The 18,599-nt window shown below is 50.8% G+C and overlaps 2 protein-coding genes across 4 annotated transcripts; both read right to left on the reverse strand.

The window, feature by feature from the left end:
• Window positions 1-1,417: 1,417 nt before the first annotated feature.
• On the reverse strand, window positions 1,418-3,184 carry rpl35 (ribosomal protein L35). Of its 2 annotated transcripts, none has more exons than XM_057032875.1 (4): window positions 3,029-3,184; window positions 2,470-2,606; window positions 1,928-2,009; window positions 1,418-1,605 (listed from the first exon to the last, which is right to left on the reverse strand). In XM_057032875.1, the coding sequence occupies exons 1-4, from the start codon at window positions 3,029-3,031 to the stop codon at window positions 1,456-1,458; spliced, it is 372 nt and encodes a 123-aa protein (XP_056888855.1). In that variant the 5' UTR covers window positions 3,032-3,184; the 3' UTR covers window positions 1,418-1,455. The 2 variants fall into 2 exon arrangements, with proteins under 2 accessions (XP_056888855.1, XP_056888856.1); XM_057032876.1 differs by having other exon boundaries at window positions 2,905-3,047.
• Window positions 3,185-4,206: 1,022 nt separating this feature from the next.
• golga1 (golgin A1) lies at window positions 4,207-14,651 on the reverse strand. Of its 2 annotated transcripts, XM_057032873.1 has the most exons (24): window positions 14,459-14,651; window positions 13,530-13,792; window positions 12,626-12,716; window positions 11,917-11,991; window positions 10,570-10,667; window positions 10,185-10,217; window positions 9,969-10,097; window positions 9,724-9,872; window positions 9,473-9,584; window positions 9,305-9,388; window positions 9,087-9,212; window positions 8,834-8,929; window positions 7,792-7,887; window positions 7,630-7,716; window positions 7,172-7,291; window positions 7,019-7,093; window positions 6,819-6,908; window positions 6,628-6,730; window positions 6,151-6,269; window positions 5,912-6,070; window positions 5,782-5,841; window positions 5,494-5,712; window positions 5,336-5,422; window positions 4,207-5,224 (listed from the first exon to the last, which is right to left on the reverse strand). In XM_057032873.1, exons 2-24 carry the CDS (start codon window positions 13,656-13,658, stop codon window positions 5,144-5,146), a joined length of 2,418 nt encoding a protein of 805 aa, XP_056888853.1. In that variant the 5' UTR covers window positions 13,659-13,792; window positions 14,459-14,651; the 3' UTR covers window positions 4,207-5,143. The 2 variants fall into 2 exon arrangements, with proteins under 2 accessions (XP_056888853.1, XP_056888854.1); XM_057032874.1 differs by lacking the exon at window positions 11,917-11,991.
• Between the last annotated feature and the right edge of the window lie 3,948 nt (window positions 14,652-18,599).

Below are 18,599 nucleotides of genomic sequence, written 5' to 3' on the forward strand. Positions count from 1 at the left end.
ATCCGCATCCCCCACCGTCCTCAGGTCCACCACGCCGCTCCCGTCCTTCATGATGCACCTGCAGCGGTCCACTCTGAAGCAGCCCGAAGTGTTGGAGAAGCTGAGGGTGGGCGGACGGGCCGACGCCAGCGTGCAGAACCAGAGCAGAAGCACGAAGGACACGTGCGCACTCATGACTGTCAGCACCAGTCAGGGGACACAGACACCTCCAGGCTGGCGGCACCAGCGTCACTGGCACCAGGCTGATCCCCATTCCAGGAATTCTACAAGGCCCTGACATGTCCCACACACCCTGTCCCCACTCGGGACACTGTCTCAACATCCCAGTATTGAGCACGTCCCAGTACAACAGTCCGCTGGTACTGTTGGACCAGTCCGCTGGTACTGTTGGACTGCCAATCTGATACATGAACACAAATATTCCATCGAAGAAAAAGCGAGCTGCTCCCAGTGGACGCAACAAGGTTTCATACTGGACCAGTAACACTCTGACCCAGTAACAGGCTGAACCAGTAAGACTCTGGACCAGTAACAGGCTGACCCAGTAAGACTCTGGACCAGTAACAGTCTGACCCAGTAACAGGCTGAACCAGTAAGACTCTGGACCAGTAACAGTCTGACCCAGTAAGACTCTGGACCAGTAACAGTCTGACCCAATAACAGTCAGAGCCAGTAGTAACAGTCAGAACCAGTAACACTTTGACCCAGTAACAGTCAGAACCAGTAAGCCTGCCCAGTTAAAATGGGCCAGTGAAGGATGCCTCCTTTATCTCAGTCTCTCAGTAATGTGGGCGGAGCTTCCAATGACTCCGGAAGTGGTTCCGGTCATGTCGGGTTCGGCTGCCTCAGGAAGCGCTCGTGCTCCCCGCAGAGGTGGTGACTTCCCCGTTTGAGCCTCTCTGGCGCCCCCTGTCGGACCTTTAAGGGCTGGTATTTGTTAGGATTCGGACCGGGACCGGTTTCGGGCCAGACTGACACTGCTTCCGGCACCAGAGCGGACACTTCCAAGAGTGCAGGTTTAATAAATCCTTAAGAGTTTAGAGCCATGAAAACAATCATTCTGGTTCTGGTAACGTCCATCATGAAATTTAGAACCTCGGCTCACCTCGTAGACATTCAACATTGACCTAGTGGTCAACAGGTTCCGAACCCAACACCTCAGGAACCCTGAACTACCGCCGTTCCCGCACCAACACTTCTCCCAAACGCTGAACATTACCGCCGCCCCGCGGCCCGCTGAGGTACTGCAGTACCACTCAGTGTAACCAGAACTAATCAGATTCCATGTTTATCGGGCCTAAACCGACCAGTTTAGAACCAAACTAAAGCAGGACCTGATCTTAAGACTTCAGGTCAGCTCCAGGTCACAGACGGGGGTTTATTTTCATCTTTTATGCAGGTAGAAAACTGTTACGCGTTACAGAACCAACATCTTTTCTTTATTAGACACAGCTTCTAAGCTTTGACTGCAAATTTGCGGATGGAGTAGAGGAGGTCTTTCCTCTGCTGCTTCTTGGTCCGCAGACTCTCCTCGTGCTTGTTGAGCCGGCGCCGCAGAGCGCGGGTCTTCTTGGGTCTCAGATCCAGGGGCTTGTACTTCTTCCCCTAAAACAATGAAGCACGTTGTCAGGACAGTTGCAGACCCAGAGAGCACCGGTGGAGGCTCTTTAGCCTCCTCACTAGAGCCTTTACGTCATTCTGTGGAATCATTTATGGAAACCCGCAGTGAAAATGATAAAATCAGACACCAGGCAACATAACGGGTCGGGGTCATACAATATTTTAAGGCAACAAAATTGTGGCTTGAAGGGAAAATGGCAGTTTCGGAAATCGGGACTTTTCTGATTCCCTTTCTGTGGGTTGATGAGCATCAGAATTCCATAAATATGAGAAAAGCACCACCTCGGGTGAACGGAACACTGCTCACCTTGTAGAACTTCCTCAGGTTCTCCTTCTGTGTCTGGTTGATGACAGTCAGGACTCTGGCGATGGACTTGCGGACCACACGGCTGCAACGACCAGTTGAGATTCCCATTAAAACCATTTCAACAACAGGACTAATCAAACCAACAGCCTGAGACCCAACTCCTCATAAATGGTGAGGAAGTACAGCTCCAGCTTCATCTCACCAACATAAAGCTCCACAAGACAAGACGACTGCTTCTGACAGCAGTGAGAATCTCATTAAATTCATCTTCAAACTAAAAACTCTACTCTTTAACAGTATTTTACATCAATGGCTGTTTTCTTCCACCAGGAACCAGCTCATATGTTCAACATTTATCTTGTTTAACGTCCTATTAAGCTACAGAAAGCTTCATTCCTTCGGTGGAGCTTCCCTGCGGAGGGAGGCCAGCCCACCGAGGCTGGGAGCGGTGCTCTGCGGGCTGGATCCTGGACGTGTTCGCAGCCGTGAGGACCATCGCGGAGCACCACGCCAGACCTGCCGCAGCTCCATCCGGTACCTACATCTTTGAGAGCTTGGAGGCGGCTCCGCCGGTGACTTTGGCCACTCGCAGCTGGGACAGTTCATTCTTCAGATCGTCCAGCTGCTTGAGCAGCTCTTCCTTCTTCTTGCCCCGCAGGTCTCTCGCCTTGATCTTGGCCTGAACATCACGATAAACACAAGCGTTAAACGCCATTTTAGCCCCCGCCGCTCGGCTGCTAAACACCTAGCGTGCTAAGCTAACGCCGCTTGGTAAAAACAACAAAGCAACACGTAGCATTTAAATGTATTAATGACAAGAAACAGAAAAATCATTTGATCTGGCAACTGTAATTCCGACCGCTTCATAGCTAGCGTTGTGCTAATAAGCTAGCGACAGGCTGCCATATTGATTCACTGGTGCGCTCTAAAGCGCTGTCAAACGTAAGTATTTAAATACACTGTAATACACCCATTACCATCTAGAGAGCCCACGGTAGGTTTATAAACTCCCCACGAAAGTAAAAGACCTAAATCCAGTCTGATTTAGCAGGTAAAAACAGGGAATTAACGAGGACTTTAGCATGAGTAGCAGCTCCGTACCATGTTCTTTCTCGCTGCCCTGTTGGAAAGGCTGGACCCTCCGCGTGCTCACAAAAAGTAGCTTCCGGTCGGTTTCTTCTTTGCCGCCCTGGTCACGTCCCAACAGCGCCGCCAGTCGGCGGGCGGTGGTATGGCAGCCATCGAGTCGACCAACCTTTTATGGCGACTACCGCCGTGGCTTCCAAATAAAATGTATTAAATGCACAGCATGATTGAAGTAAAGATTATTTCAAAGTCAAATAAAATATATTTTTCCTATTAATTGTCCACATTTTTAAGCTTCCCCCCCTCCAACATCTCCGCCAGAGTAACCACAACATGCTGTGTAACCTCCAGCACTGTTGCAGCTGCCCCCGCTGCTGTCCTGCCCCCGTCTTCAGGACGCTTCTGCTGAGTTCTATGAAGGCCTCAACAGCCATAGGAGTTTCCATCCAAGTATTTGTGGAAATCCATGTCCAATTTGCCTCTCATCTGGGAAACATGTTGCCCAGCAGCTCAGAATGTAACTTATTGGGAAATAGTGAACTTCTTTGTTGTCTTCTCTTTGTTTTGCATGTCGGTTTGTTCTGCAGTGGATGTTTTTTTGCTTTCTCTAGTCTCCCTTCAGGACAAAGACCATTGCTCGACTGACTGTATTTATTTATAGAACAAGGTGGGAATTTCAACAGTTTTTGTGACAACACAGTTTCACAAGCAACACGGCGGCCTTGTGTTCTGGAGCACAGGGAGGGAGTTCTAACGGCCATCTTTAGAGGTCTCGGTGGCATCTTGGGCTCAGACCGCGTGGCCTTTGACTCATCTTCTGTTCTGGGTGTCATACTTTCCCTTTAAGCGTGAACAACTCGTGAACACTTGCACATCGCTTACAGGGATCCGATCTGTGATGCAGCACTTGGAGAAGAACACCTCTAGAGTCCTGAGATCCAGGAAGGACTCCCGCAGCACGTGTGTGTCTGCTTATGTGCTGATTGAACACTTACCAATCTCAAAACACCCAATTCCGGAACCCTGAGCACTAAATATTGGACCCCTCTGCATCACAAATCCTTGTAGCACCTTGTGTGATCAATTTTAGTCCCTTAGCAGCCTAATTAGCAGAAAAGCTAATTGAGGACTTTTCTAGTTTGAGGTGAACAGAACCTGTTGTTGACGAGACATAAACACTGAAACACATCCGATTATAGTTACGATCAAAGTGTATTTTCAAAGGTATCAAAGAAGAACGTGTGATAGGATCGTCATAGATCATCATCACCATCATCATCATCACCATCTGCTGGAGTTGTTGTTGTGTTTCAGGATTCATCAGGTTTGAGTTTCTCATGGAGACGGTAACAACCTGGTGGCTCTAGAGAGGCGCTCACCATACAGGCCTGATCTGTGCACGTGAGCCCACGCCCCCCCCCCACCCCGGAGGCAAAAACGAGGAGGTATAACATGCAAAGGCCAAAACCTTCTAATTCTCAGTAGGAAGGATAAATAGTGTAAAATGCCAACATCCAAACATCAACATCCAAGGGTTTATAAAGTTGCTAGTGCATACAGTTGTACGTACGTCTGTTGACAGGTGGAATGTTCCTCGTTTACATGAACAAAGGCAGGCGGAGATTGTCCTCCGTACAGCGAGTTGGTAAACAATCACATGATCCTCGGGATGCGTCAGACAGACAGACGGACGTCCAACAGGTTGGTAGAAATCATCCAAAAAGACTTTAGCATACAGTAGCTCGCATTTAAAATCAATTTAAAACCTCTTTGGAGAAGTACCCCACACAATCTGAAATAAGAAACTCTGTTGTTCCGCTCAAAGGAGACACAACAAACGTTGATTTCGTCACAGATAATCGTTAATGATCTTAAAGCAAGTGTGCAGCCCAGTGCACAGACGGAAGGAGAACCGCTTAAAGGGAAGCAAACGTGCACGTCGAGGTGGAGCTCTGCGGACCGGACTGAAGAACGGGTCAGGACGGAGGGAGAAGAACCTGTCGGAGCAGAACAGGCGCCGTCGCTGTTGACCGAGCTTCAGATGAGTGAAGATACACAGAGAAACGTTGGAGTCCGGAGAAATGGGACGATCCTTCCCCCCCCCACATCCCATCCCATCCCATCCCATCATCAGCTCCAGTGTGTGAAGGCGCCTGAGACCGACGGTCGAATGATCCCCTTTGGTGAAGGTCTGGAGCCAAACCAGGACATCTGGAATGGATGAAAACATTCATTCATTTCAAATAAAGGCAACAATAATGATGATGATGATGATGATGGTGGTGGGGCTCCATCAGGCCTGTCAATCAAAGCAAGGACCACCTTATACTCCAGAGTCTGCTTCAGCATGTCCTCCTCCTCCCGGGTGAAGTGGAGCAGCACGGACACAGCCCGGATCAGCTGAAAGGCCTGACAGAAGAGCAGCAGACAGGCTGCGGTTAGAGCCGCACCAGAGCCGAGGAAGAACCTGCTCAACCGACCTCTGCGTCTCTGGAGGACATGAACTTCAGGACAACGTGTTTGAGGTACTCAAAGTTGATCTCTCGCGTGTCGTTCAGGTCCACGGAGTTGGTCACCATGATGGTGGAGGGCGGGGGACTGGACGCTGGTGCCAGGTCTGGACAAACCCTCTCCTGTTTGTCCGCCCGGCTCTCTGAACACCTCTCCCTTCCTTCAGGGTCTTGGTCAGATTTCAGCTTCTGCGGAGGAGAAAAGAACGTGGAGTTCTCCCAGGAGGCGGGCGTGGAGCGAGGCTGGGCGAGACTCACCAGCTCCTTCTGTAGTGTCCTCCTCAGCTCCGCCAGCCGCTGCTGCAGCTGCTTGATGGTCTGAAAGACAGGTTTCTCATGAAGCTTCTGCTGTCCAAGCCCGTTACAAGACCTGAAGAAGGCCGCTGACCCTGTTCTTGTCCCCGAGCTGCTGCTCCAGGTCTCTGTTGACCTTCTGGATGTGGTCCAGGTCATCCACCGTCACGCTGCCATTTTCAGCATCCTCGCACACGTCGGGGCTCTGGAGCTGCTCCGTCAGGGTCTCCACCTCCACCTCCAGGTAGGAGATCTGACCGTGAGGGGACAGAGCTCAACATTCCAGCACACTGTGAAGGCCAGGCGACGCTGTGTGAGCAGGTGCAGCCTCACCCTGGCCTGGCAGCTGTCCAGCTCCGCCTGGACACCGGCCAGCTGGGAGTCCTTGTCCAGCACCGTCTGCTCCTGCAGGGCCCGCTGGCGCTCCGTCTCCTCCTGCCAGTGCTGCGCCTCTGCACCAACAACCAGCAGACAGCACTTTTCATTACGGCTGCTTTCCTTGGGCTCCACACCGAGGGGACTAAAGCTTAAACGCCCCAGTTCCAGCTAGAATCAGAGTCCACCAGAGAAGCTCTGTGGTCACTGCTGGAACGGGACTTCAGGAGGGCTTCAAACCTTATTTACTCAAGTGCAGGCTCAGGGCTCGGATCCCTTTATTACATTATTATTATTGAACCCGTTCAGACTGACAGGAAGTGCAGGGATCACCGATATGGGACGAGGAGGAACCCGGAGGAACCGGCCTCAGATCACAATAAAAGCCCGAGGAGCTACAGATCAAGAGAGGTGAAGAGGAGGGGATGACGTCACCACTGTGGAGCGTCCTGATGGTTTCCTCTCTCCTTCTCAGCTCCTCGCCGGCTGCAGCCTCTTGTCCTCGCGCCGTCTGCAGAGACGTGCTCAGCTCGTCCACCTGCTCGGAGACGCCGACACACGTCTGTGAGATCATGTCTGTTGCTGCTGTCGTGTGGTGGAAGCAGAGCTGATGTTTGCCCTCACACCTGCACTTGCAGCTCTTCTCTTCTTTGTGCGAGTTCCTCCAGAACGTCGGAGACCTTCTTCTTTTCTGCTCGCTGCTTGTCCAGCTCGTCCTGGGAGAGCAAAGCGAGAGGGACATCTGAGGACAGCACGCACACACCTCCAACCTGTGCACGTGAGAGCGTGAGCAGAGGAGCCCAGCCTCCAGCCCAGTTGCTGTTACCCTGCACTGCTGTAGTTCCTGTCTCTGTTGCCTCATCAGAGCTTCTGCCTCCATCTTCTGCTCTTCCAGACGGGCCTGTCAGAGGGAGGAAGGAAGTGTTGCTACGGTAACAGGGGCCGAGCAGCAGGACGTGACCCTGCTGGTGAAGCTCACCACGCGCTCCTGCAGCCTCCCTCCTTCTGTCTGCAGAGCGGAGATGTTCTGCTGGAGCTCAGCCACCTTCTCCTGGCTCTGCTCCTCCAGATGAGTCCTCTCCGCTCTCCACTCCTGAAGCTGAACCCACCGGGAGACAAAGACACGTTAGGCACCAAACTCAACAGGTTCATCCATGACTGAATGAATTACAGCCACATGATGACCGGGGACAGAACGAGGGACATTCTTTCATGCTGGACGGTGTCTCATCAGCCCCTCGAGGACATTTGCTGGGCTCAGGCTGAGGCGTCTGTTCCAGCCCATCACGGCTCCTCTCACCATATTGTTATTGTTATTTTTCTTTTCCTTGTCATGACCTTTCTTTGCTGCTACCGCCTCAGTTGCTATTGCAGGTGAGGATGTGTGTTGGACGGAGGGACAGGTGGACGCAGCACGTCGGGCCTATTCTAACTCACCAGTTTATCGGTGTGCTGCTGGTTGTCTGCCGTCTGCTGCTTCAGGGCGTCCTTGGCGTCCAGGAGCTGCTGCTCCAGGTCACAGATCTAGCAGAGAGAAGGGCGCCGTCATGCTCCGTGTCCTCCCATCCTGCGTCCCAGCAGAAGGACGGCAGCATTTACCTGAGCGTCCGTCCTCGTCCTGTAGGCCTTGGAGGAGTCGTCCTTGTGCCTTAGCAGCGTCTGCAGCTCAGCGATGGTGCCGTTCAGTCTGGACACCTGAACACACGCCAGACAAATTATTGGCCCAGTCTGACTGGAACAGGACAACTGGGGTGCATGTACGTGCGCTAGTCCGCCTGATGCCGGTGCTCTGTACCCGGTGATGGGGAGCAGAATTGCTCCTGCATGTTCAGGTCTTAATCAGAGCTAAACAACCTCCACGCTCCGGGGTGAAACGGCCTCCAGCCGTCCACTGTCCAGCTGTCCAGCGCCGGCCCCAAGGACAACCAATCAAATGGAGCTGCCGCACTGCCAAGAATGGGTTGAAATAGCTGCCCGCTAAGTTAGCTAAAGAGCAAACATTATTGCTGAGAGTATTTCAGAGATTTGATTACGTCTAGATTTTACAAAAAGGCACTAACCAAGACTGAAAACAGCTCATTAAACAGAACCTCAAGCATAAGTCCTTTTTAACAAAAATACAATTAGCCTAATTGTGGGAATTCTAGTAAATTACCTGCTTGTTTGAGCTGCTTGAGGTTCCGCTAGTGTTAGCTTAGCTAGCTTGTTGATACCAAAGGGCAGCAGCCTTAATGGCTGATTGTACTCTAGTGCTAACTCTCGCTAACTCAGAGGCTCGTGTGCTGTTGCTCATGATTTGATGGGTTGTTGAGGCCGACGCTTGAGCAGCCTGGAAGCCTGGAGGCCGTTTCACCCTGGAGCCACTAATGGGGCAAACAAGGGGCCACGTTAGCCTGCTGCATAGACGCGTAGCGCCACCTAGTGTTGCACAGGAGGACATCATTCGATGTAAACGGGGAGAAGCAACCGATTCAGATGAGATGCTAATGTTGAGCGCAGCTGGATTGAGCTGTGCAGGGAGAGCAAAAGGTTGGAAGAGCTTCCGATGACAGTTGAGGTCTGATGAAGGAACCCAGAACTCAGGACATGATTCAGCAGACAGAAAGAACAAAGGTTCCATCTAATCGACGCTGTGTTTCACCTGTGCCTCCAGAGCGCTGACGGCGTCCGCGTGGTCCGTCCGGAGAGCCAGGAGCTCTGCTCTACTCCCCTCCAGATTCTCCTCCAGGTTGGACTTCTTTTAGGTTTCAAAATAAAACCAAAGTGTTTGAGAAGCTTCGGCAGGAACACTCAAGAAAAGTGCTGATTTCACTGTCAACTGGACAAGCGGCTAATTAAAGCTCTAAACCCGAAGGTGATGGATGGTGTGGAGGTGCCCTGAAGCTGTGGTTCACCTCCTGGAGGAACTCCTGCAGATGTTCATCCTGGCTGAGGTTTCCCTCCAAGCGTCTCTCCAGGGACGCCGCCTTCCTCTGGAGCTCCAGCAACAAGCGCTCCTTCTCTTCCTCCACGACAGCAGCCTGCTCAGGAGAGAGGACATGAAGACAAACCGGTTGCTGACGCGGCGGTTTTCAGCCGCGGCCTTCTCCAGGCGGCTCAGACGTGCTTTGACCTTTTGCTGCTGCAGCCTGAGGGAGTCGTGTTCTGACTGTAAACCCTGCAGAGATGCTTCCAAGGCCGCCACCGTCCGCTGGGACTGGACAACAAAAGGTTGACACCCCGTCTCAGTGACTGCTGTCTCTGTGTTACCGAGCTGGCAGAAGGTGTTTTCAAAGCCCACCTTCTGAAGGTCCTCAGACACCTTCTGAACGACCTCCTGCAGCTCTGCGCACCGACCCTCCAGGCCTCTGACCTTCCTGTCCGACTCTTCTTTGAGCAGCAGCAGTTCCTCTCTGCAGAAACAGGGAAAGTGGTTGAACCCTTCCAGCTCTTGTTCTCTGTCCCCGCTGAGGTTCCCTCCAACCTTCTACAGCTGGGTCAACGTTTGTTTGAAGGCCATTTAACCAGCGAGGCCGCCGCCGCCGGTCTTACCGCTCTATTTCCAGCTCGGCGTTGAGGCTGCAGCTCTCCTCGTGATGCCCTCTCAGCGCCTGGAGGTTCCCCTGCACCTCCGACAGGTTTCGCTGTGCAGAACGAAGCTCAGCCTCCTTCTGCTGCAGCTGCTCCTCCTTCCTCAGCAACTGATTGAAGAATAGAACAGAAATCAACAAAAACGGACCCCAAGCCTCCTCCGAAATGCTGTTTGTGGTCGTCCATGAAGGCGCCCGCGTAAGCACCATGTGTTTCAGTTTCGACAGCTCCTGCTGCTGGAAGCCCTCCAGTTCGTCAAGGTCGTCCCTTTTCTGGAAGAGAGCCAAGCTTTGGTCCATCATCTCCTCGACTCGTGCCGACAGGGCGCTCTTCTCCTACACAAACACAAACACAAACATCCAGCAGTTACTCAGCCACGGATGTTCTGACCCAGCAGGAACATCTGGGGACTTGGATCTCACCTGTTCCACAGCGGCCATCTTCTCCATCCACTCCTGCAAGGCAACAGCAGTGACTCCGTGAGCATCTTGATTTCCTCGAGTCATGATCTTAAAGCCCGAGTCTCTAACAGACCAGCTCAGATTTCCGGACTTCAGCTTGAATTTAAGGCATTTAATGACGATTAAAATGTTCCTAACTGTGTTTGCTAACATCACGATAAAGGACTCAATTTGAACCCTCTAGCCATGATTTCTGTTGTTGGTCCTTCCCTTCCCTTCAGTGAGACCCATTTCCCAGAACATCAGCCATATTTGGGGTTCCTCTACACCCAGAAAACAACCTTGTGTCAGGCTGGGACACCACAGAAGCTTCTGGGAGTGCACGACGAGGGAATGAGGCCTTTACCTGATCTTTCTTTTCCAAGGCTGCAGACATGGCCTCCGCCATCCTGGTTCTGTTGACCTGGTGAGACTCATTCTGCTCCTGAAGCTTCTTGATGGAAGCTGAGCAGTCAGAGCGACAGAGAAGAGAGCAGAGGAGGAGGCGATTAAAAGGCCAGATGGGGATGGAGACACCTTTCTTCCAGAGCCAAAGACTAGCAAAGAGAAGCAGAGCAGGTGATGAAGGCTGCAGCCCAGCAGAGAGAGTTCACCCGTGGAAGCATCTCCACCAACGTCCTGCAGAAGCTGCATCTATCTCTACATCACACTACTGGTCGTCCTTCATTCAGAACGAGGCTCCGTCCTCTGGGGCGACGGCGTTGATCAAACCAGCCATCTTTCCTGCTACTTAGCTAACTCCTAAGTCCTCTAAAGCTCCAGCGAAGCTTCTCAAACGACTCCATCTGCTACGCATCCGGGTGGGGACGTGCATCAAGGAAGACGAGGACAGGAAGTCCTTTTACAGGAAGTCCTCCAGCCAACCCTGTTCAGAGTCCATGTCAGCTAACGGATATTTAGTGAGAAGTGAGTCTTTTCCTGACGGAAATGTTAATCCTGCTGCAGAGCCGGGAGCTAAGGTGGCAGCAGGCTGCTCGTCCTGAACTTAGAAGCCGCCGCTCTGAGCGAGCTACAGCGCTGTGGCGACTCTCACATCAGTGCACGAGGCGCTCTCCTTGAATCGGTCCTCAGCACGATGAAGGTGGACGGCGAGGGTGGACGTCTCACGGGGCTCCTCTGTACACGACCCTGCTCAGACTGTCCACCGCAATTACTTTGCTGTCAAACTGTCGTCTTTCATCTGACTAGTTGGCAAAAACGACGCAACCTTGTTGGCACTCATGCGCACTCAAAAGGATGCTTAGTGGTTCCTAAATAGGATGAATCAAAGGAGACGTGACGAAAGTCTATTAGCAACGCCACGAACTGTAAATCCTCCCAAAGACATGAGAGGACATTGTGAGGACAAAGACGCCAACAGGGGACATGGCAGAAACCCATTAGACGTATGTTCCTCCTGAATATAGGCTCAGGTCGGGCTGTGGACCCAGGAACCAGAGCCAGGGAGCAACATGCTGCATTTGAGGACAACAAGGTGAAGGTGAACAAGCTAACGTTTGGTGAAACGAGCTAAATGCCGTGTAAAGCGCACAACACACACACACACACACGTGGGAAAGATCTTTCATTGAGAAGAGCAGGCAAACAGAGGTGGAAAGGCCGAAATATTAGCACCTGGATTAAGGAATGAAGGGTGGAAGGTGGCGTCATGAGACAGAGGAGAGGCTAACGGGAGGAGAGAGGAGGTACGTACAATCCTGATGCTTTTCTAACGCAAGTTCAAGCTTGTCCTTGGTCTTCTGCATAAGGCGGAGCTGCTCAGCGTAGTCTAGTGTTGGAGGGGACCAATGATGGGATACACCGTACAAACACACACCACAGTGAAGACATGAACAAACGGAGAGGGAGAAAGCAAAAGGGAAAACATGAATGACACATAATGAGAGGCAACGTTTCAGGATGCTCCTGTCTGCGTCCGGCCCGATCAACACGTCGTCTCTACCTGGCACCAGCACAGCTGACGCCACCTGGCCGAGACTTTAGGAGCCACAGGCCTGTCTGGAGAGTGAAGGGCTGCGGTCTGGTGGCGTCCGGGGGAGCCAGGTGGGTGGGCGGAGCTGGCGGCAGCCTCCCAGTACCAGCTCCTCTAGCAGGACGTCTAATAACATCAGGTGTTCCTCCAGCGGAGGGGAAAAGCATCCACACAAACACCGAAGACCAGACGCATGACATGAGGCTGTCAAAAGGAGCCGTCGGGAGCATTTCAGGCTCGTTTCAGCAGAGCCAATGAGAGACGGAGCGCGTGGGTGGGATGGATGCGTCTCGTGGCCCTACGAGGACATCGTCCTACCAGGAAAGGTTGTGAGAGCTCACGCTAGCGCCCGCTCTTCGTTTCCGTCTCCAACAACTGGCTGTCAAATCACAACGCAGCAACACAGCTGAGAGCTTCACACGTCTCCCACCTGACAACTTGGCCTCCAGCCTCCGGATCTGATCGTTCCGTCTGAGGAGCTGAGCGGGAAGGTCGTCCCTGGAGCTGCTGCCATCTGATGCCTGACGGGAACACACATGAACATGGTGGAACATTATTTCAGAGTGGAGCAAAACACACAACAGGTAGAACCTTAAACTAGCGAGACAGGAAGTTAGCCGAGTGGGTTTAATGTCTCATGTAACTTAGTGAAGGATGCACGTGTCTGAGGGCAGGAGACAGCAGCTCAACGCTCAGGAAAGACACTGGTGAGGTTTTCTCCACAGGCAGATCCAAGCGTCCCTCGTTCCACCCACCAGGAGGTTGACGGTGAGGGTGGCCGATGGTCCCAGAGGGCACAGAGGAAGCCCACGCACCCCAGAATGAAGCAGAAACACACCTGCGCCCAGGGTCTCCACACAGGAGGCATCACAAAGTCCTGATAGCAGCAGACAGCTTTGTGGAAAGAGCTAAATCAGTGTGAGGACGTGTGTCCAAAACTTCTGTCCCTGGGATTTTCCTCTGGTTGGGCTGCTTCCAACATGAGGGGCCAAGGTTAAAAACATCTGCCACCGTGGTGGCAGGTGTGTGCTGGCCTCCCTCACTCTTCTTCTTCTTCGCTGGAGACTCTGAGCAGATTTTAACGTCCACCTTCATCCTACGATGATCTGACTGGACTCTGTGGCACTTCTGGTGAGGTGGACACCAGGTTGGAGCATCTCCTGGCTTCAACCTGTAGTCAGGTGACCTTCACTAACTCTGACGGTGGCATCGTGGGGCTGGACCTCTGCTCAGCGAGCCCAGCTCGACAGATTTGTGGCCAGCAGTTTGTGAACTCTGCATTAAATGATTATTTCTTAGAAACCAACAAGCTACCGGGGCACTAAATTACTCACGAAGTCATCTCCTGAGTCGGCCCCCATTGACGTGATGGACTCCTTGCTGATGGTGCGTGGTATCCGGACGTTGCTTCGAGGTGCTGTGGCCGCCTCTTCTGCGATTTTCTTCTTCAGTTTAGCAAACATGGTTACCCTTTCAGCGTCTCTCCATGCACCGGGTTAGGCTACATGTTGTGTGGCGTTCATTCAGCTCCCAAAGCTCCTGTGTTCTGAGGCTGGACTACCGATGTTCTTCTGGTGAGGACAACAATGTGCTGCATCTAGAAATGGGAAAAGATAGACATAAATCCACCAGCATTGTCCTCTGGGAACAGCGGCCCTGACAGAACGCTCTATATTTGCATGCTGCATTAACATAATTCACCAGCCGATCTCTTTTTTCTCTTATCTTAAGAGATCTTCGCACAAGTGACTTTGAGAGGTCCAAGAACTGACCACAAATCCTCAGCAAATAATGGTTTCCGTGTTTGTAGCCACTGAATAAATTATTCATGCTGTCTACTTTACCAATACACTAAATTTGTGTCCTTTTAACACGACTATTGGAGACACCTGTTACATTCTGGACACTTGTCAGATCTTGATATTTCTACTTTAAATGGTGTTTAAGCGAGACATTAAGGTGATCTCTTCCTCATATTTTATTTTACTTTCTAAAGGTGAGAGGACCCTTGTGGCCACTGTGTACATATACCCAGTATAGTCTGTCCAGGCTAACTCGAGCATGAAGGGAGCCTTAGCTAGGGTCCCATTAACGGCCAGGAGCATTTCTGTAGTCGGTTAGAGTTAAAAAGACACGACAGTTCACAAACAGGACGAAAGAGACGCTCATTCAGGGAGGAAACGACAACAATGACAATTGACATGAAGTGGCTGCTAACAGCTGTCGTTAGCTTGCTAATGTAGTGAAGTCACTTTCGTCTTACCATATGAAGAGTACCGAATCTTTGTACTTCCTTTTCGGCTTGCCCTATCTACACCGTCCCGTTCAGTCGGTAAACACGCAAAATGTCTTTTATCAGCGGTCGGAATATATTCGATGTTTGCCCTGACTAGCTAGCAAGCGCTAGCTGCGCTGGGTAAGCTACACGTAATCGCCTCAACACAGATGACGATCACGTCATGGTTTTCCCGCTTCTCATTGGTGGATGCGAAGGGGGCGTGGCCAGCACGTTTCGACCGGCGTCCCCCAGCGGCAGACACGTGAACAACACCGACGTGTCAAGCCCGAGAGGAGAGTAACGCTATCCACACTAATATTTGTGTTTGTGCAGTTGAATTCAGGCAGTTTATTCATTTTAATTTATTTTTAATCTTCTACAAATAATGCCCCCGTAATATCTTCTCTTTTACTTAATACTTTCATTGTGTAAAACATACTTATCTTTTGTAATTGTCTGTATTTCTTTTCCATACATTATTTCCCTTTGCAGCATTCCATGGCAAAGAGGAGCTGAGTGGGACTCCTCCATTATTAAAGACTCCACTACACACTCTAATGAGGTGAACAGCGAGCAAAGATTGATGGCCAGACAAGGTCAGTTTCTCTAACTGAGCTGGAGCCACGAGGGAATTATTAGCTACTTGACTTCCTGTAGAAAGTGCGCGCGTGTGTGTGTGTGTGTGTGTGTGTGTGTGTGATATTAATATTCATACTGGGTCTGCACCCAGGAAGATGAAGCTTTGGAACAGTTCATTCGTTTTGATGGCACTGAATGACAGCTAACGCTGTAGCGCAGCGTGGAGGAGGGACATGAACAAACGGCCTGATGGGTTCAAAGGGTGAATCATTAGGAACCAACAGGTTTGGGCCCCCAGCATAGTTAGTGCCCAGTAGCGCCCCCCTGTGGCCAGTGTTATGGGGCAGATGTTTGTAAACATGAGCCATTAGTGCCCCGAAAGCATGATGGATCCACCCTCAGGTGAGGCTCCACAGATGGACACAGGTGTCCCTTTCACCAGATTCTGTGGCTTCGCTCATGGCAGCCATGGCTTCCACGGGCCCAGATGTCCTCAGACATCGTTCAGATGCTGAGTGTGGTGGTCTGGATGCAGGAGAGGTTTTCTATGACGGACATCAGGCCTGTCTTCGTAGGCTTCAGCTGGAGGCAACAGCAGAGGAACCGTGGCTGCTGACCGATTGCTATGTTTCATCAGTTTAAGCTTAAATTTCCACATTAGAAGCAAATTCCTTTCTGCAGGAGCATTGAGAGAGGTGGTGCTCAACATTTAGTTTAATTTAGCTCAACATATAGCCTCCACAATGACGGTGTTGAGGTGAGTAGCTAGCAGCTAGTGCAATAGAAAGGTCAGAGTGTGATGTGCTGTCTCCAAGGTTGTGGGATGACTCTCTTACCCCCCACTAAGCTCACGCTCCTCTGAGCAAACTGAATGCTGACGCGGGCTAATGGCATTAATGCAAGCATCTTTGGCTGCCACCACAATTTACCCGCCGCTAAACCAAACACGATCAAACGCTCTTATCAGAGGCAGCCCAGCTCTGATCCATCCCCCGGAGCACTTGGGCCATCTGGCTGCAGTCAGATCTCTGCCACAAGTCTCTCTTGATCTTGATCTTCTCCAGGGAAGGAACGGTTCTGTTCGGTATCCAAACCTGTTGAAGGGGTACCTGTTGCTACTCGGCCCATAGGGACGTCTCACGAGCTGGTGGTGGGACTTTAGTCAACATTAGAGGTTCTGGGAGTAGCGGGAGCTAGCGGGAGCTAGCCTGAGCTAGCAGGCGTGTTTGTTGTGTCGCCGGCCGGGTGTGGATGTCCCCGTCGCCAGCCAGCCACAGGTTTTAGGGCCCCACTTGTCTTGCTGTTGGTGTCAGAGGGAGGGACGGGGGAGCGTGGGGGACGTGGGGGATGGGCTGGTGAGGAGAGTGACAGAAAATAGAAAATGGAAAATTCCAGCGTGAAGTGCAGTGGCTGTTGATCAGGTGTGAACTCCACAGCAGAGAGCAGGACGGGGTGAATGGGAGGGACAGCTGCTGCAGGCCCACATCAAGAACGTCCACCGCAGCACACCAGCTGGGACTGGGGCCCGAGGGGGGGGGGGCGCTCAGGGAGGGACAAATGTGAGACAGGGTGCCTTCAACAGTTCACCTCCATGACACAGACCCGCTCACAGCAAACGCTACAGCCTGACCTGGTTAACTCGCTGTCCTGAATATATACAGGACACATTATGTTGCTGTCTCATGGTGAAGACCTTAAAGTCCAAACTGACCTTGAAAAGCGAGTTCCAAATGTCAGACGACATCTTTGCTCTGCTTTGTAGATTGTGATGTCCAACCTTCACGTGATATCCAACCTTCACGTGATGTCCAACCAAAACGTGATGTCCAACCTACACGTGATGTCCAGCCAAAACATGATGTCCAACCTTCACGCGATGTCCAACCAAAACGTGATGTCCAACCTACACGTGATGTCCAGCCAAAACATGATGTCCAACCTACATGTGATGTCCAACCTTCACGTGATGTCCAACCTTCACGTGATGTCCAACCTACACGTGATGTCCAGCCAAAACATGATGTCCAACCTTCACGCGATGTCCAACCAAAACATGATGTCCAACCTACACGTGATGTCCAGCCAAAACATGATGTCCAACCTACACGTGATGTCCAACCTTCACGTGATGTCCAACCTTCACGTGATGTCCAACCTTCACGTGATGTCCAACCTACACGTGATGTCCAGCCAAAACATGATGTCCAACCTACACGTGATGTCCAGCCAAAACATGATGTCCAACCTACACATGATGTCCAGATACATACAGAAAAGCTCCTAAACGTGTAAAACATCAAGCGTTTGGATGCTTAAGTGAACTGATTTTCCATCCCTATCGGTGGTGCTCACCTTAAATACATCAGGATAAACCTTTCTTTGTAATTTGGTTCCCTGCTCGTGCCACTGAAGAATGTGTCCAGGGCACGAGACGTGTTTGGACTGCAAGGCCTGGTGACTTCAGCAGCTATATGTCTGCCGTCCTGCCAACTGATGACAGAATAAATCTTTAGAATGGCCCTCAATGAGTCCTTGAAATCCCACACCAGTCTGCTATAATGGCTTGATGTGTCCACTGGGAGCAGGACGCCACATGTTTTTCCATCCATAACTAATTTATAATAAATGGGCAGTTTCTCCAGTGTGGTGTTCAGAGGTCAAATTGTTTAATTGCCCCCACCATCCCCCCCAGGGGTTTCTCAGGAGTATTGTCTGGCTGGATTGAGGATTGTTGGTTAAACAAGGTTAAATCCACAAGGAGGGGCGGAGCCAATAAGACAGGTGAAAGAGTGGTGGGGGACATGGGACAAAACTGGAAATACGCTGGACAGAGTTTGTGTCATCCATGACACGATACTGTCACACGTGTTACTATGATGTCACACGTGTTACTATGATGTCACATGTGTTACTATAATGTCACACATGTTACTATGATGTCCCACATGTTACTATAATGTCACACATGTTACTATAATGTCCCACATGTTACTATAATGTCCCACGTGTTACTATAATGTCCCACATGTTACTATGATGTCCCACATGTTACTATAATGTCACACATGTTACTATAATGTCACACGTGTTACTATAATGTCCCACATATTACTATAATGTCCCACATGTTACTATAATGTCACACGTGTTACTATAATGTCACATATGTTACTATAATGTCACACATGTTACTATAATGTCCCCCATGTTACTATAATGTCCCACATGTTACTATAATGTCACATGTGTTACTATAATGTCCCACATGTTACTATAATGTCCCACATGTTACTATAATGTCACACGTGTTACTATATGTCCCACATGTTACTATAATGTCCCACGTGTTACTATATGTCCCACATGTTACTATAATGTCACACGTGTTACTATAATGTCCCACATGTTACTATAATGTCACACGTGTTACGATAATGTCACATATGTTGTCATACACTCAGACAGACAGACAGACAGACAGACAGACAGACAGACAGACAGACAGACAGATAGATAGATAGATAGATAGATAGATAGATAGATAGAC

Source organism: Takifugu flavidus, chromosome 5, assembly GCF_003711565.1.
Source record: "Takifugu flavidus isolate HTHZ2018 chromosome 5, ASM371156v2, whole genome shotgun sequence".
Lineage (NCBI taxonomy): Eukaryota > Metazoa > Chordata > Actinopteri > Tetraodontiformes > Tetraodontidae > Takifugu > Takifugu flavidus.

What these genes read in the sequence shown, in the direction of transcription:
- rpl35 (XM_057032875.1), bottom strand. An exon ending in GCCTCCAAGCTCTCAAAGAT is followed by an intron (nt 2,010 to 2,469) that starts GTAGGTACCGGA and finishes TGGTCGTTGCAG; the next exon opens with CCGTGTGGTCCGCAAGTCCA. An exon ending in ACCTGAGGAAGTTCTACAAG is followed by an intron (nt 1,606 to 1,927) that starts GTGAGCAGTGTT and finishes TCATTGTTTTAG; the next exon opens with GGGAAGAAGTACAAGCCCCT.
- golga1 (XM_057032873.1), bottom strand. Translation starts at nt 13,658, where the DNA reads ATGTTTGCTAAACTGAAGAAGAAAATCGCAGAAGAGGCGGCCACAGCA. An exon ending in TGTCGAAACTGAAACACATG is followed by an intron (nt 9,873 to 9,968) that starts GTGCTTACGCGG and finishes TTCTTCAATCAG; the next exon opens with TTGCTGAGGAAGGAGGAGCA. An exon ending in GGACACTACAGAAGGAGCTG is followed by an intron (nt 5,713 to 5,781) that starts GTGAGTCTCGCC and finishes TCTCCTCCGCAG; the next exon opens with AAGCTGAAATCTGACCAAGA.